The sequence below is a fragment of the Panthera tigris genome, chromosome C1 (assembly GCF_018350195.1).
Source record: "Panthera tigris isolate Pti1 chromosome C1, P.tigris_Pti1_mat1.1, whole genome shotgun sequence".
NCBI classification, from domain to species: domain Eukaryota; kingdom Metazoa; phylum Chordata; class Mammalia; order Carnivora; family Felidae; genus Panthera; species Panthera tigris.
In genome coordinates this window covers 133,427,210-133,445,034 of record NC_056667.1, presented here as the reverse complement: position 1 = coordinate 133,445,034, position 17,825 = coordinate 133,427,210, and the positions used below count along the sequence as shown (strand labels likewise).

The following is a 17,825-nucleotide window of genomic DNA, read 5'->3' as shown; positions in this document are numbered from 1 at the left end:
TTTAAATCATTTTTATATGAGGATAATGTGACTGACAGAAACACAAGACTATGAGTTGTATTTTAGGACTTGCATGGGATATACTCTACCTTTGGTGACTAAAACTTTGCATTTTAATGGTGTTCAGTCAGTCTTATGAATACTATTTCTCACAATTTGTTCTACTGCTTAATCAGTGTTTACAAAAGCTGAGCATTAAAAAATATATTGCCTTTAAGTGCATGTGTGACAACAGCTTTTAAACTGAAGACTTATATGGAACATCATTACTGTTTCAGTTTATCACTGACTTGCCTAATCTCTAAGGGTGATACACATATATACCTATGTATGCATATGCATATACATAAAAAACATGATATATAATAAACATTTTATATATAATAATATATAAATACTACATATTAAAAATAAGTAGTATACATGTATACACACACAAAATATTTGCTTCGGAAAACTGGAAAAGATGACAAAGGCATTGATATTAGAACCATAAGGTCATTTTGATTACGTAATTAGTATCGATTGAATTCCATGTAAATATACAGAGCATTGCTTTGCTTAGGGGTGGAAGGAAAAGTAATTATTTTTGTACACAAAGGGAACTTTGGAAACTCAGAATACAGCAAACCAACAAATGCAAACTCACATGTTCTAATGAGAGCACCTAAGAGCTGAGGTGAAGGTGCCCCAAATGAAATTATCAGATAGTCCTTGAATAAAAGATCTTTGACCCAGGCTGAAGGCAAATCCCTAAGCCTATCCCTCACAAATAGGAAATAATACAGCTTGTAAGTAAATTCATGAGGCAATTTCTCTTTACTTCCCTCTCATCTACTAATCAATCAATAGTTTCACTGTCATCTTAACTCTGGCGATCATTTGGATTTGAGAGAAGGCAGATGGAAATGCATAGACTAAGAGCCTTTGCTGCATGGAAGGAAAGCTTGGTGCTATCTTCACGTAAGCTAAGAGGGGTGGAAAGTATATAGTAAGTGAAGATATGGCTCCATAAAAATGTCTAGACCTCAATTCCCAGAGCCTGTGAATATGTTACCAGACACAGTAAAAGAGATCTTGCAGATGTGATTAAGATAGGGGCCGTGAGATGGAGGAGTTAGTCTGGATTATTCAGGTGGGCCCAATGTAATCACGAGGGTCCTCAAAGGTCAAAGAGGGAGGCAGAAGAGAGTCAGAGGGGGATGTGGCTACGGAAGAGGTCAGAGTGATATGATGTAATGCGATTGGTGCCTGTGAAGGTGGAGGCCGACACCACTAGCCAAGGCATGTGGGCAGCCTTTAGGTGTTGGAAGAGGCAAGTAGATGGATTCTCCGCTAAAGCTTCCAGAAAAGAATGCAGACCTGTTGACACTTTGCTTTTGGCCTAGTGAGAGCAGTGTCAGACTTCTGTCCTACAGAACTATAAGATAATAAGTCACTGTTACTTTAGGCCACTGAGTTTGAGATAATATGTTATGGTAGTAGGAAACTAATACCCATGTTCTCTGGAAAACAGTGGTCTTAACTCAGAAAGCAGAGAGAAATCCCTGGCGAAGCACCCTGAAGTGGTCTTGGCTTGTTGCATGTTATAATTTGAAACAAGGGAAAAACTGCAAAAAGGAATACTAATAAAACTCAAGCTTGAAATAGTTACTCACATGAAAGAGGAAAATAGACACTGTGTAGAGCTAAATAAAAGTCAAAAGGGAATGGGTGAGCAAGTGGTCATAAAAATAATAAAGGGTTAAAAATGTATTCAGAGAGGATAGCATTAAAGCATGGATGCTTTTAATGTTGAGTAGTAAATACTGAAACATTGCTCATCCTTGGAAAGTTCTACCTTACTTCTAACCTAAAACTCCACTATCAAAATTTCTGATCATTAAACTTAATTCTAACTTTGGTTTTAAAAAAGAAAGAAAAAATTGGTTGTGGTCTTACGTAGAATATATAGGTCTTATATAGGAAGATGTAATAGACAGATTTTTGGCAAAGGCTAGTTAGTTATCCTTCGAGTAAGATTTCTTCTAAATAGTCCCCCAAAGGCAATGTATGATGGTGGAAAGTATTTATGTTTTAGAGTCTGGAGTTGAATGCTAAATCTAATCTTTTGAGCCATGTGAACTGGAAAAATATTTTATGACTTGCTTTACTCTTCTGAAGAATTTATTTCTTTGAAATCACTTACTGAGTACCTAATACAGAGTAAGGAAAATGTTATCCTAGTTAATTCTCACAGTAACTTTATGAACTAGAAATTATTTTCCACATGATCTTTCTACTTCTCCAATATCTCCTGCTTTGTTATTTTGAGGATTAAATGAGATAACTGTAAAAAATGCCAACAAGTTTTTCTCTTCTCTTTCCCTATCCCAGGGACTTTGGAAAAATGCAGACATTAAATCAGAAACGACTATTTGTTTCTGTTCTTTGGTTGTGTGGAGTTATCAGAATGAAAAAGATAGAAATAGAGGTAAGCTTCGGACATTTCCTAGGATTTAGATGTACTAGAGATGTCCAGACCCCCGTAGGACTTTAGCTACAAGATTGCATCACCGATCATAAAACTCGATAGCTGTGTTTTTGTCTTGAGTTCACTTTCACAGTACTAATACCGCTTTCAGCACAAGTCACTTCCAGGGAATTAAGTCCTTGCAGTCAGTGGGTTAAATCCCCACGAAATAACCTGCAGGTGACCCAGTTGCACTGACCTCAAATATAGAATTTCAGATCAATGACTGCAGTACTTGGATTCTGAAATATCAAACAATCTCTGGTGTTTTTGTTACCTCAATGAGTGTTATCAGACAGGGGATCACTATGGCAATTACAGGTTCTTATCATATTAATGTTTGTGTCTGGTCCAAAAAGAAACTATTTAAAAAAGTAAATGCCTTCTGTTCTTTTTTCTCAGAATATGTAATGGTGACTTTCAAACACATAATGAGAATTAACAGTAATTCCAATAGCACAAGTGGTCATTAATTGCCCGTACATGAAATAACATTTCCTCCTCAGAGGGCGAAGCATTCCAGTTGAAAGTGGAATTCTTTTGGTCTATTCACTTTTTAACTCTGTCATGAAAGGAAAACAGATCTCCCAATTTCTCCCAAATAAAAATGTTAAGCCTTCACAAACTAGCGTTGGGGTTAGTGAAAAAGAAAAGGGAAATAATGTTATAGGTACATGAACCGTAACATTGACTGGCATGGTGTTTTGCTAGTGTCTAACCAAAGAGTAGGAACCACTTCAAGTATTTACACAAACAGAGGGAATTAGTTCGATGCAGGGAACTGGTTACCCATATGATGAGGAAGTTGAGAGCCAAATAAGGAAAGAAAAGTAACCAGGAAACTAGCTGCTGCAGGAAGCTACTACCAGGCTGGATCGGAAAAAGACAGGAGGATTCCCACCGCAAGATGGAAGCTGGAACCAGAGTGGGCCTCTCCAGTCAAAGCTGAAGCCACGGAAAAGATGGACCTTCAGGTAAAGAACTATCTGAGGCAGGTGGGTGGGCAAGGGAGAAGGGGTGGAGGATAAACTGACACACTAGCTGGCCTTTTCCTTCCCTGCCCCTCTGCTATGTAATGCCAGGGCTTACACTGGCTACAGCAGTAGGAGGCCAGCCCTCAAGAGCACCTGGGCGATGTAGCTGGCTGGGGTCAACCCTCCTACATTATAGAGCACAAAGGGAGGGGCAAAGATCTGATGGCCAAGAGCCCCAGAGCCAGCATCTACGGACATCTTTCCCATGAATTTCCTTTACCTGGTTGGTTTCTTTTCATGAAAAGGCCAAGAACTCAGAGGCAGGTCTCCTGAGCTTCTCACTGTAAAGATTTTACGGGAGGCAGTGAGACCTATGATAAAACCCATCACCTCTCTGGGACTGGATATGAGTCTTTATAGTTTTGAAAGATTTTTTTTTAAACTCAACTGGCATGCAGTGGGGTAAAAATACCTACTCTGGTGTAGTTTTACCACTGTCAAAAAGTATGTGGCCATTCTCCCATTGCTTAAGGATATTTAAATATGAACTACCAAGGAGTTTAGTTGAGTTTATAACACCAAAACTGACTTCAAGATTCTGACAGAAACACACAGCTTAGTAAGCATGTTTCTTCCAGCATTGTTACATATTTCTGCACCGTGCTATCCGGTTGGTTAGTCCTTCCATTTTACGCAGTAAGAAATAATAAGTACTATTTTGAGTTAGGCAAAACAAGGTCGCTGAGGTTGATTCTTCTTGCCTTAAACAATTATAGAAAAACTACCTCCGTCGTAAGATCAAGTGAAAGCAAAACTACTTCCTTGTTTCCATATTGCATTCTCAGACAAAGTTCGACTGAAGAAACACTGTTAGCATTTGTATAGGACCTTACATTTTTTAAGGACTTTCTTAAGCACCATCTCGTTGGTTCTTGGCATAATCCATTTTATAGGTGTTGGCAAAAATCCTTGCAATAGCCATCAGTCACAACAGCATGATACCACTTCAACTCTGCCTTGTTCCATTCTGACTATGCCAGTGTTTCTGAAATTCTGTTGAGTGGGCATTGAGTCCAGGATAGTGCAGAGATGGTCTTATTCTTTGTGTAAATCCAAAAGACATGCTGTTACATGGGTTCTAAGGGCCTGCTTCCCCTATCTCTTAGGTAGGAGAATGGCTTGCCTTGTATCTTTAGAATCAGGTGAACTAAAGGAAGCTTAAATGATGGGTATCTATATCACAACCCTCATATCAGCATAGGTGCAGGTATGCTTACAAATAACATAACCCTCACCTAAAAGTCTGGAGACCATGACGTGAAATTTGAATGACTTCTTTAAATATACATAATCAGAAAGAGGTACCCCAATGCAAGTTCCCCAATTTCCTATAAGAACACTGTGCTAATATTGTGTTAATACTAATCGTTCATGCTCGCCATGTTCCAAGCCAGTATATCAGAATAAGCTGTTATGGAAATGCATGCTTATTTTAGTTATTTTCTTTATTCCTCCTTTTAAAAAGAAGTTGAACCTGGGAACCATAAAATATTGTTCTTCTTGAGAAGCAGAAAGAACCATGACAAGGGATAAGAGCTGCAGCCTCCCCTCAAAACCCATAGTTAAGGCACTGCTACTGTATTCAACAACAGCAACAATCACAACAACAAAATTGTGAGCAGACAGCAAGAGAAAGATCTTGGGAAAATAAATTCTGTTGCATTCCTCTTGATATCATTGTTCTGGAGCTTTAAACAAGTATGAAGACTTGTGGAGAGGGAAACAGAATAAAAGGGCATTTTGAGGGGCTGTTCTCCAACATGGGGCCCCCAATCCCCCACTCCCACTAATGGAAATACTGTACACACAATCATCCAATATCAGACCTCCTAAGCAGAACATTTTTTTTTTCTTGGAGATTTTTCTCTTGGACTTTAATTAAGCTCCTGCCAGGCTTGCAAGCTTTTTAATTTTACCTTTCTTTCTTCTTTCTTTCTTTTTCCTCCTTGAATCAGCTTGCTAGCCAGGAAACTTTTTCCAAGCTGTCACAATTATAGTAAGTGTACCCTAAGATATTAAATTAGATGTACCGGTAGTTGCTTCTCCAAGCATCAATAGCAAAAGTTTCCTTGCATTTGGAAAGATTTTCATTCATTCATTCATTCATTCACTCTCTTATACTTAAGTGTGTGTGTTACAAATGCAAAAACAATAGAAAAGGAAGCTTCGAAGCGTGTACAATGACTATTGGTTCGTATGTGACATAATTCAACCTCCTACAAAGTCACCAGTTTAACAGAAGAAATCTGCCATTACTTAATTTAATCTTCTTACACTGTTCATAAGCAAATTGTAGCTGAGTATTTACTAGTATTGCTGGGTGAAGGGTGAGGGAGCCTTGAGAAGGTGATGCCTCAGTTGATGATTTAACTAACACCTCTTCAACGAAATGTAATGAGAGTCACTTAAATTCTTTTTCAAGATGCTTTTGTATGCAAACTCATTGCCAATTCTGAAACTCTCAAGGTAGGGACTGGGAATGCCAAAGGTGATCCCTCTAAAACAGATTCCGTGAGAAGCTATTTTCATTTGAGGTTGTTTAGTTGAAAACTGGCCACTCTAAATAGGTTACCCTATTCACTAACAACAAAGCAAAACCAGAACTCAAACAAAAACACCTCAGAGAATATTGCAGGGCCAGGCATCAAAAACACAAAACTAAAATGAACCATGTGGAGCACCAGGGATATTACCATCTCCAGGATTGCTATTATTGTCATTCTTACTTGTTTACTTAATAATTCCATGCTGCCAGTTTACTCCACCAAGCGCTCCTGTCTGTGAGGTTACTTACTGATCGCTTCCACAAACCGCTCAAAGAAGCTGTAAGGGAAGAGCGGCTCAGGCAGCTCCCGGAAAAACATCTTCAGTGCTCCGGTGACAACGTGGATGTCCTCCCACTGGCTGTCGTCCAAATTCAGCTTCTCTTCTGGGAAAACACGAGGAGAAATGGAACAACTGGTTTTAATGAAACAATTACAAGACACTAATTATTATGTTAATGTTTGCCTACTATCATCAGCAACCGTTAACAGCCTTCTGCACCTAGAGGTTTGGTGCTGTGCGTGTTTTTTTTTTCCCTTTTTCCGTAGGAAGGGAACATTTTCAATGGAATACCATCTGTAGGAATGCAGCTAACAAAAAAACAAGAGACACAAAGAGACAGTGCCATTGACACAGTATGTCAGATACATTTATTCCCATAATGCATCAGTATGAAAATTAGCATCACAGCTCAACATGATTCAAAGCTATTTGGTTTTGAGGCCGAGGGGCTAAGAGTTGCCAATGATGGCCGGCTCAAGGGACCGGCCTAAAGGCCTTGCTGAGCCAACAGGAGACATATGCTAAACACGGCAATAGAAAATGAGTTATTGCTTTACATGTGTTAGCCTTGCTATGTACAAGGGAATAATGGGTAACACTTTTTTCCCTTTTTTGCTGAATATAAAGTCAGCAAGGAATAGAATACTGAGTGAGAAAGGATATTAATTCCTTCTTACTGCTTCAAAAATATCTTTTTTTTTTTTTTTTTTAGTTTTCATCTCAGCGAGGAAAATGTGCCCAGCAACAATATTAGACAGACCCCTGTTGGCCTACGGAGGCTATGCAAAGCTGTCAAAAATGATAACGCACTAAAGACAAACCACAAGTGCTTACCCACTCCGCCTACAAACAACAGAAATGTTTGCTTGGGAAGCTGGAGTGAGTTGAGAGATTTAAATATTAAAGGATGTGACTGCCAAAATGAAGTTTTTAGAAGAAATAAAGAGACGCTGGACAACTATTTTCTTCTTGTTCGCCCTCAGAATGAAAGTCTGGAATCACTCTCACCCAAGAAGTGAAGGTAGCAGGATCTGAAAGCAACATCTTTACATACAACTGAAAGGAAGCAAGGCACGCATGCATTGCTGCTGATCGGTAGTATTTGTCTTTGTAAACATGCGACATCAAAGCGCTTTTGAATTCTAGGTGGAACAAAAACTAAAGCTAATCATTTTTAACAGCCTGAGGTTAACTGAGCAGCCTAGTCTCCTGGCCAGAACTTAACAGGCATTTGGTCAACTGGATTTTTGTTTCTTTACCAATGTCTTGGGCTCAGGTTCACATGCCCCCTCTGTGTCAGTTTTATGAAGCAGAGGAGAATTTGCACCAAAAATGTGAGAAAAGCTGAGAATTGTCACCATAGGGAATCTCCGCATGGGCTGTTTTGCCAATAGTGTTCACGTCCTTTTAAAATCTTAGCTGTAATCTTTATCAGATCTCTTTTTCTAAATGGACTATTATTTCCAGGGCTGGTAAGTGGCGTTCCTGTTCAATAGGATGTTTGCAAAGAGAAGGAGAGAAGGTGGATCTGTTTATTTCAGATGGGCTATTTTCTTCTTCTCTTTCAGTCTTCATGCTTACCTCAATCATAACACAATAATATGATCCACAACAAAATCAGCAGAGGAGACCTTCTTTCTGCCCTGCAATCATTTTTGATTGATTGTATTTCAACAATTAGTCTTTTATTTGGCTACATACTATTGAAATAGGCCGACAGCATCTTAGCAGGCCAGCTTTAAACAGTCAACTGTTAACAATAGCATCAAAAAGGGAGACCTGATGGGGTTTACTGTCACTTTAAAGAACGGGGTTTTCACATTGTTGAAATCTGTCAGATATTTTGAAATGTCCCTCTCACTATGGTGCCACACCCCCTGCGTGCCCTTATAATAAAATTGGTTTTACTCCTGATTAAATCATTTTCTCCCTACCCACTACCATACTTCTCATAATGGACCTGTGCGCTCTACAGCTGGTGTTCTTCCCATGGTACCAATTCTTACTTTATCTTTTAAGCACTTTGCTGCTAAGATCTCATGCAGAGTGCTTATGTTTTGTTAAGAGCTTCATTCTTAGAGAAATAGCTTAACACATGTTCTAAAAATGTTGTACAACTTATTGCTTAAAACACATTTAGAAAATGTATAAGTACTGTAGCTTTGGCACTGAACTTTAAGTGGAAACCCAAACACACCACACACACACACACACACACACACACACACACACACACACACAAGTGCTCTCTCACACACAACTATCTTTACCAAAAATTTATCGGAAAAGTCCAAGACAAAATGCCAGCCTGGTACACAGGTTCGAGATTGCCAAAGGAAAGTACTCAGCAGGTGAAAAAGAGAATGATTTTATCTTGAGCAAGAAAACAACAATAACAAATAATTACTTGACCATTAGTATTTATGACCTCCAAATAAACATCGGTTAATTGAAGTCACTGCAAAAATGGAATATTTCAATATACACAAAAAAGAAACTTTGCCAATCAATAAATACCATTTGATTATATCCACTTGAAATAACGTATAATATCGATATCGCCTTGTATTACTTAAACCAGCATTTTTAGTATGTAGTCTTCATTAAAACAAAGCAAAACAAAACAATTTGTAGCCCTCCATAAGTAGCTTAAATAAACAATATGACAAGGAGCTGGACAAATCTTTTGAGATATAATCTCTATTTTTTATATCAAATTTTCATAACCAACCAAGTTTAAGATTACTTGTAAACCAGAGGACTTTAAGGTATATTTTTCAAGGCCAATGAGATTTATCTAAACAAGCAGTTATGTTCATATTTCTATGTCTTCTCATGAATCCAACCAGTTCTCAAGATGAACCAATCATAACCATATCTTGGTGTTAACAGGTGTCATTATAAACACAGTTGTATTATTTGATACACATTTTCTAACTAATCTGTTAGCAGTGCCACAGAAGTGCACAGAAGTGTTAGAAGTGCTTACGCTTCTCCCTTTCTTCAATAGAGCAAGGCTTACCAACAGTAAAGCATTATTAACATTTGGCACTAGATAATTTTTCGTGGGGGCTCTGCTGTGCGTGCTAGGATGTTTAGGAGCATCTCGGGCCCTAACCCAGTGGAGACTGGTAGCGCTTCCCAGTGGTGGTGATGAAACACCCCCAGATATGGCCAACTGTCTCCAGATATGGCAAAGTCATGCTCTGTTGAGATACACTCCAGTATAATGGAGCTGTAAGAATCTATAGAATTACTCAATAAATATAGATTTATGAAGGTTCCCTTAGGTGAGCAGAGAGCTAGAAAACTAGATACATACCGAGATTTCTTTAATAAGAACTTAAGAACTGGTAATTATTATGGATGAAATCAAAACCTCTTCCGGAACAAAGTTCACATGACCACATTCCCGGGTGTTTTACAACACAAACAATAACCAACAATTACGTAGTGCTCCCACTCTATGAGGGACTATGCTATGCACTTTAGACTCATTATCTAACGTAACTGTCTCAGTAAGACAGTGAAGTCCATGTTATTGTTATCACCTCCTCCATTTTACAGACAGGGAAAATGATACATGGGGAGATTAAGCAACTTTTCCATTGCTCACAAATGATGAATCCAGAATAAGGAGCCAGCACCCTCCCCCACCCCTCAAAACCACTATGTTCAGACTTAATCTTGGCTGGCAGAAGTTAAAAGGGAAAAGGCAAATAAATGGTAATTGCAAGTGGTAGTGGATTGACTATTACTTCAAGATAGCGACTTTTACATTTTATCCCTAAATGTCTTACTTGAGGCTATGCTTTTACCTGTAAACTGATTCTGATCTTTAGTAATTACTCATTTAGAGGAGGAACAGATTCTTCTATAAACAGATATAAAGCAAATTGGCAATAAAAAGAAACTGCATTAGGAAAGGGGCAGGGGATGGAGCAAACGGTCACGTGATGATGTGATGAAGAGGAAATATGACAGAGTGGGAAAGAGATTATACGAAACGCCAGGCTTGGGTTTACCACTGATGCGCTGTATATCTGTTTATTTGATTGCGAAATGAAGATAGAAGGGTAGTAGTTGTTATCAGATGAGAAAACATATCTGAAAAACATTTGGAAAGCACAAGGAAACAAAGACATTCAAGATGCTATTATGACACAAAAGGTGGAATAAAGGCCAAAAGGGCAAAATATATAAGGGCCTAAGGCAATGGAAATACTGAGCAAAGAGCATAACCATCCTGTCGTTTTAGGCAATGTACCTCAGCATGATGCAGTTTGTCACATGAGATCAACAGAAATTTAACCTCCTGGAGTCCAGTACTGGAAAGAAGTCTGGCTTCGTCACGATATCTCACAATCCTTCCTCTGATAATTGTGCTGATTTCTCCTGATTTCTCTAATTAGGCTTTCTTAAATTCATTCTTTTGTCTTAAAGCATTTAAATAGAATTGAAGATAGGTCAAGCTCTGGAGTCCAAATACTATGTGACTTTTATTAGAACACAAAAAATATATCTTAACATTGTAACTAAATGAGGCCATCTTGAAATGTCCTTTCTTGAAGGGTCTTTTGTGTATTTTATTTATTTTAAGTAAACACATCTATATTAAGCTATTTATATTTGAAAGAAAAAAATAGATAGTAACTATTAGGAATAATCTGTCTTAAAATGGAGAATTAAAAGATGGGCCTTTGATAGTTATAGCAGGTCCTGGTGATTTCCCAGGAAAAAAGGCATGTTTAATAGTTTAATTACCTCTTCCCTCTTATATATTGCTGTATAGACTGGTATAACCGGAATTTTCATTGCCTGGTCTGATTTCAACTAAGCTCACCATGTTAACCCAGTGTTGATTAAAACGTGACCGCAGATAACTTGAATGATCCAGAAGTGACTAGTGACATAAAAGTAAAGACGTACTTCTTTGTATATTGAAGAACAAGTGCATTTTTATCTTGTTATTTTTTTCCATGGCACTTTTAAAGCTTCTTTCCAACTTTATTTTACTGTTGCAACAAAAAAGAGGAAAGACACCCCAACTTTCCCAGGATATGGTGAGAAGAGCTCTGATTTCATTAATATAATGACAAGAACCTATTACATTGTGAAACTCTCATAAAGCATGTGGTATCTGCTTCCAGAGCAGATGACCATTTGGAAACCTTATCTGAAAGGCCTGCTGGGTACATGAAAGTCACAGCACGAATGAAAAAGATGCCAGAGGGACTACCGATCTGAAAATAATAATATGTTTGGCCATAAAATCAAACTGGAAGATTAGTTATTAAAGTGGATAAGACACACTGTTTATCTATAAGGATATAGCTGATTTTTAGTTTAGCACTTAAAGCAGTGGATCAAAAGGAAGTTGGTGGAATCATTCGAATAGCTCAACCTTTCCTGTTGTGTTAGCCCCTTAAAGTAACAGTTCAGTTTGATTTCCAGTAGATTAGAGAGTTTCCAAATTCTCAAACACAACGATGTAAACCCTGTGTCAAAAGTAGCATCCTTCCATGCTGTACTCACTACAGCTCCTTCCTACAGCATCTTGGGTATAACATGAGACTTTGGTGATGACATTATTTTAGAAAACTTGACCAGTTGGCCAGTTAATTTGTATGTTTACTTGATTTTTATTAAATAAACATAGATGGAATAGGCACTACATACTAGAGCCATATTATGTGTTTTTCAAATCAACGGCTGTTGAGGTTGTTTTATATTCCTCAAAGGAGAGTATTTTACCAGGTGCTCTGAAATATTATTTAAGTGGATATAGACTAAGTTCTAGACATTTCACATCTGATGCCTGTTCCCTAGCATCAGACTCTATTGACCTTGCAGACAAGCAAGAACAAACTCAAAGAATAAATATATCACCCAGGAAATGTGCAGTATGTCTGTAATGGGCTGAATTGTGTCATCTCCAATTCATACATGGAAGTCTTAACCCCCAGTATCGTAGAATGTGACTGTATTTGAAGATGGGCCTTTAAAGAGGTAATTAAGGTAAACTGAGGTCATATGGGTGGGCCTTAACCCAATATGAGTGCTGTCCTCCTACAAAGAGATTAGGACACAGACATGTACTAAGGGAAGACCATGTGAAGAAATAGGAATAAGACGGCTGTCTACAAACCAGGGAGAGAGGCTTCAAAGGAAAGCAACTCTGTCAACACCTTGATCCTGGACTTCTTGCCTTCCTAACTATGAGAAAATAGATTTCTGTTGTTTAGTCTCACCCAATTCCCAGTCTGTGGTACGTTGTCATTGCAATCCTAAAGAAATGAATATCATGGCCAAAGGTTTGCATAGAGAAAGATGTTATGTTCCTGGATCACATCTAAACATCTTCTTAACACGCAGACTATACCACACTTATGAAATATGGTAGACAATATAGATAGCTGTTTAGATTATTCCAGCTGAATAAAAATAATTATCTAGATTCAGAGAAAAGGTTTGAAGCTGGAACCAATTGGAGAATAGCTTGCCTACTTAGATTCCACCCAACTATTTCAAATGATTTGCTTTATAAACACATGCAGGATACTCTCTATCTTGGCGCCCCTAGACAAAGAATACAATTACTATTGCCATTTTCTTACTCATTCTTTTTTCTAGCTACTTCTAAAGTACAAATATTTCATTGCTGTTATAGCCTCAGATACAAAATACTAAGGAACATTTAAAATGCTCTCAATGCAAGCTAAATCAACTTTCTATGGCTATGGTACCTACCAAAGAAGGAGGAAAGTGGTTTTAAATATGAAACTTTATATTCCACATCTCAAGACATTTATTCCTTAAAATTTATCACAGTAACTTCCTGGAAGCTATGAGGAGGCCTACATTGGAAAATGGTGACTTTACTGTAAGAGAAGATGGTTGGATCTGTGTGCAGAATGTGTGGTTTTGCCACATGGTGTACAAAATATAGTTTTGTGCGGTCTCCTTAGTAGGAAAGAGAGAACCAAGGAAATAACCAGAAACTCTCTAAGATACTGAAACTAAAAAGAAAACAAAAAACAAAAACAAAAACAAAACCCCCAAACAAACAAACAAAAACTTTTATTTCATAACATCTAATGGAATGTTTTGGCATTCCATGTTGGCTTACTCTCTGTGTATTTCATGTTGTGTATATTTCTTTGCAAAACACTTAGGAAGCCCAAGGCATGCAAATAATGTCATAGGTTAATATGAAATATCCTTCATTACTCTCTTTGAAGGAAGCAGAGCCACCTTCTACTATATCCAGCACAGGAACTGGGTCAGGAATGAGAATGCCTTATTTTTATTTTTCCTCAGATTTCATTTGAATGTAAATAATAACATAATAAATAGGTACAACTGAAACTTGTGAAGCAGGCACCACAGATGGAAAGTATAACAAATGTGTCATTGCTTTGTGCATTTTTAATTTATAATGGCATAACATAAAACTTCTCCCCATCATCATAACTCCCATGTATAACGCCACCTTATAAAATGATGTTATTGACATTATGCTTCTCTCCGGGCTTTTAGATGGTTTTTGTCTGGGCACCTGAGGAGAGATGACCCTCTTCAGAGTCTAACAACAACACTACCACCAGCAAAACTGAATTGACTTTATTTGTTAGGATCATACATTTAAAAAGAGAATATATTTCATGGCAACCAATATATATTTCTTTAATTCCTTTCATTCTCAGAGCTTCCAACACTGCTCTTATTTCCATTCAGTCAAAGGCTTTTTGTGCTCTGCAGACACCATACACAATGGTTCATTTTATTTGACCGTCTTCTCCAAACAGATTCTGAATTTGTTTGAATTCCATGGATGATTTCATACATTACATCCTCCAAAGGGGAGAGAATCCGTAGGATTAAATTTCAGCAAAGTCATTTTTGAGTTTCCTCCGTTATCGGCTCTAAATTTCAGCACCATTGCTATTTGTTCCCTCTAAGTTATATTACATTTGTAAATATCAAGCAGAAGGTCAGATCAAAACATATCTCATAATGATATCTAGGAAATAAATATAACTAAATCCTATTACTGCCCATATACAGATAACATTTCCATTGTAGGTATATGCACATACCTAGACATTATTTAAAGTGCTGGCTTCCTCACTTGTCTAATGAGAACTGTAATCTCTCCCTCCTCATTTTGTGTGAGAATTAAGTGAAGTGATATATGTAAAAGATTTAGTACAGGCTTGTTATAGCATTATTAGAAAATTTATTTGGACATCATCTTCTTTGTCAGCCAGACTTTGGCAAATGATTCCGGAATCTAATATAATTTCTAGCTTTTATTATTCCCTTTACTGCATTGTTGGTGTTTGTGGGATTAGAGATGGAATCATTTAGCAGGAAGGACCCGGTTTGTTGCTAGGTTAGAAGTCTTCCATCTGGAAAGATTCCGTCAGGAAAATAGAAATAAAAGGTAAACAAAATTGGTAGATTAAGACAGTGCTACTCTCATTCATTGAAATCATTTTATTCCTAGATAAGATATCAATAAAGATAACCAAAAGAAAGAGATTTTTTTGGCAATTATTGAGGATAAATTTTTCCACTAAATTATCTTGCTTAATTGATTCATGGAAGTAGTTAAGTAAATTTTCTATTTCGTAGCATAAGAACTGCCAGAGTTCTCCAAAGGTACATGAAATCAGAGTTGGAAGACGTGTAAGTTTTATGACTCCTTGCATAATGTTAGACAGAATAGCTAGATCTCCATGCATCCATTTCTTTCTGAAACCACCAAGTAACACTCTCTTCTTAATTCTGTATTTGTGTAATATTTTAAGTCCAGAATAATGAGATGGAGTCTTTCAGGAATCTATTATCGATAACTGGTTATTTGGGGTTTTTTTGTGAATGAGAAGTTTTAGAGATTTTTTTTTTCCCACCTCAAAAGAGAGTCTGCCTGTCTGACTCCAGGGGTCTCCAGCTTTCAAAGATATGGAACAGAAAATCACCATTGTGTCACTTTCTAACATAACTTTTGAGAATCATCATTCATATAAATAATTCACGATGTGGTCTGTTTTTATTACAAAGAAGCTATAAAAACTAGCTGATAAAAATTGTCAAAACACTTAATAACATGCTACTTGAAAACCTACATTGTTTAATATGAAGAGTGCGGTGCTTATTGTTATTTAAAATTTATTTATTTTATTTTGAAATGGATAATGTATTCATACAATTTAAAGTTAAAAATATATACTGCAAAAGTCTCTTCCTAGTTTATCCCTAGCTAGTCAGTTTACATCCCCAGAGAAAACCCATATTATCAATTTCCTATGTATCCTTTCAAAGCCATTTTCTATACTCAAGCAATATTACCCTCCACCACCACTTAAAATACACACAGCAATACAATCTATGCACCATTCGACATCTTGATTCTTTTCACTTGACAATATATCATAGAGGTTATTCAAAATCAGGACATAAAGAGCTTCCTTCTTCTACTTTTGAAAGCTACATATTTACTTTTATGGATGTACAGTAATTTACTTAATGAGTTTTCAATTGTCAGAGATTTTGCATAGTGCTAGTGTAAGGAATCTTGTTCTTAGATCATTTATATCTAACTTTAAGTATGTACCTGGGTGAACAGAACAAATTCGTAGACCTGGAGTTTCTAGATCAAAGATTGTTTGTATATTTAAAATATTCATAGGCCTCGCCAAATTGCCCTCATAGCTCGTGCACCAATTTATGTTACCATCACAAAATTTTAGAGACTGTGGTTCACTAAGAGCATATATTCATTACTGCCTGTCACTCTTCTCAGATGTCCATAGATAAATTGTGCCTTTAACTGAATAGTGGAAAAAAATACTAAATGAAGAATAAAATGAGTAGAGGTATAGAGACTAAGACTAAAAATACACACAAAAATCTTGGTTAATGAAGTGAAAAGCTTGAAAATTTAAATGACAATAACTGGTAAGCAATTGATTTTAATAAACATATAACATTAATAACTACAAATAGTAAAATAAGCCCCAATAACAATAACTGTTTTCTGATGAAATAAGACATTAATAGAAACAACCAAACCAAACCAAACCAAAACAAAACAAAACAAGAAAAAAACGAGCGTTCTAAAAATAACGGAACGAATGGAATTCTACCACTTATGTAAATTTCAGCAATTAGTAGTACAAAGGAAATATTGATCAAATTATTTAACATATTAATTCATTAAAATAATTTATGAGGCACCTACTAGATGCCAATGTGACAAATGCAAGAAGTATGAGAGGAAAGACAATTCTAAGGACAGAATGAGAATTGCAAGATGTTTGAGAAATGGTGTAAAAACTTTTGAAGTCCTGGCAATTCATAAGTTCTCCTTAACATCACTGCTAGGATTGTGCTGTCTTTAGGGAAGAAGCTACCCTTTTTAATTTTATATTTGCTCCATCAGTACAAAGAAATGCTCAATTAGTTGTTTAGTAAGTACCTCTTTAATAAAGATCATGATGATAATGACGATAGCCATGTAACCCTCCCAGGTCTGAGGGTTTTCTACAGTTCCTGTTGTAGAAACATAGGAAGACATCATTTGCTATAGTCTCAGGTGAACTGTTAGTACTGAGACGAGACACATTTCCAAGCAGCCCAGGAGGTTCTGGTCCCTCGGAACCTCTTCTCTCTCAGCAAGCAGAGCAGAGATGTACTTGGGATAACCTCACCATGCACTTCTCTCGTGAAAGTGCATGCCAAAGTCAGTGGAGGAAGGTGGACTGATGTATATGAGAAGATCCTGGCTTCTGTGACCAGCTACTCTTCTCCTTGTTTCTCTTTCAGTCTAACACTAAACCAATCTGTGGCACTAACTCCTGGGTCTCTGCCTATGTTTCCTGATGTTACCCAGATATCTATGTTGCTAATCTTTACTTTGGCCTACATTCAGCTTCATTTCAGATCCTGCTTACTATGTTTCTAATCCTCCCTGATCATCCTGTCACTCCTGGGCACACCCTACATAATTCAACTCTACTGACTAACCAAAATGTTTCTCGGGTGTCCCTCCTCCAAACAAGTTCATTCTTATTAATCTTTTTTATCCCCAGTGTTTAGCCTAGTGCCTCATGCGGTGTGCTCCCTTTTACTATTTATGGACATACTGGTGTTGCCTGTCCAATTTTAACCTCCTCTGATAGTAGAGGTTATTTCATACTACAATAATAATGCTGATAACAGTCAGCCTGTGTGCATACACACACAGGTACAGCATAATTTTTGTGTTCTCTTTGTTCATTTTAATCTCTTAAGACACTTAGCCAACACCGAAATTATAAATAGGTCGTTCAGTCACTCGTTTATTCATTTATCAAATATTTATTGAACTCCAACTTTGTGCCAGGCACGTTGTAATTGCCGGGGTGAAACAATACATACTGAAGACCTGGTCTCTAAGCTTGAAGTTC

The 17,825-nt window shown here is 37.1% G+C and overlaps 1 protein-coding gene across 2 annotated transcripts in view; it reads right to left on the bottom strand.

Annotated features, from left to right (window-relative positions):
- ARHGAP15 (Rho GTPase activating protein 15) overlaps positions 1 to 17,825 on the bottom strand; it is a 611,397-nt gene that overhangs the window by 126,284 nt on the left and 467,288 nt on the right. For both annotated transcript variants that reach the window (XM_042994393.1, XM_007086400.3), the window contains one exon: positions 6,341 to 6,475. In XM_042994393.1, the coding sequence (XP_042850327.1) occupies positions 6,341 to 6,475 (135 nt within the window). The remainder of the gene's footprint in view (positions 1 to 6,340; positions 6,476 to 17,825) is intronic.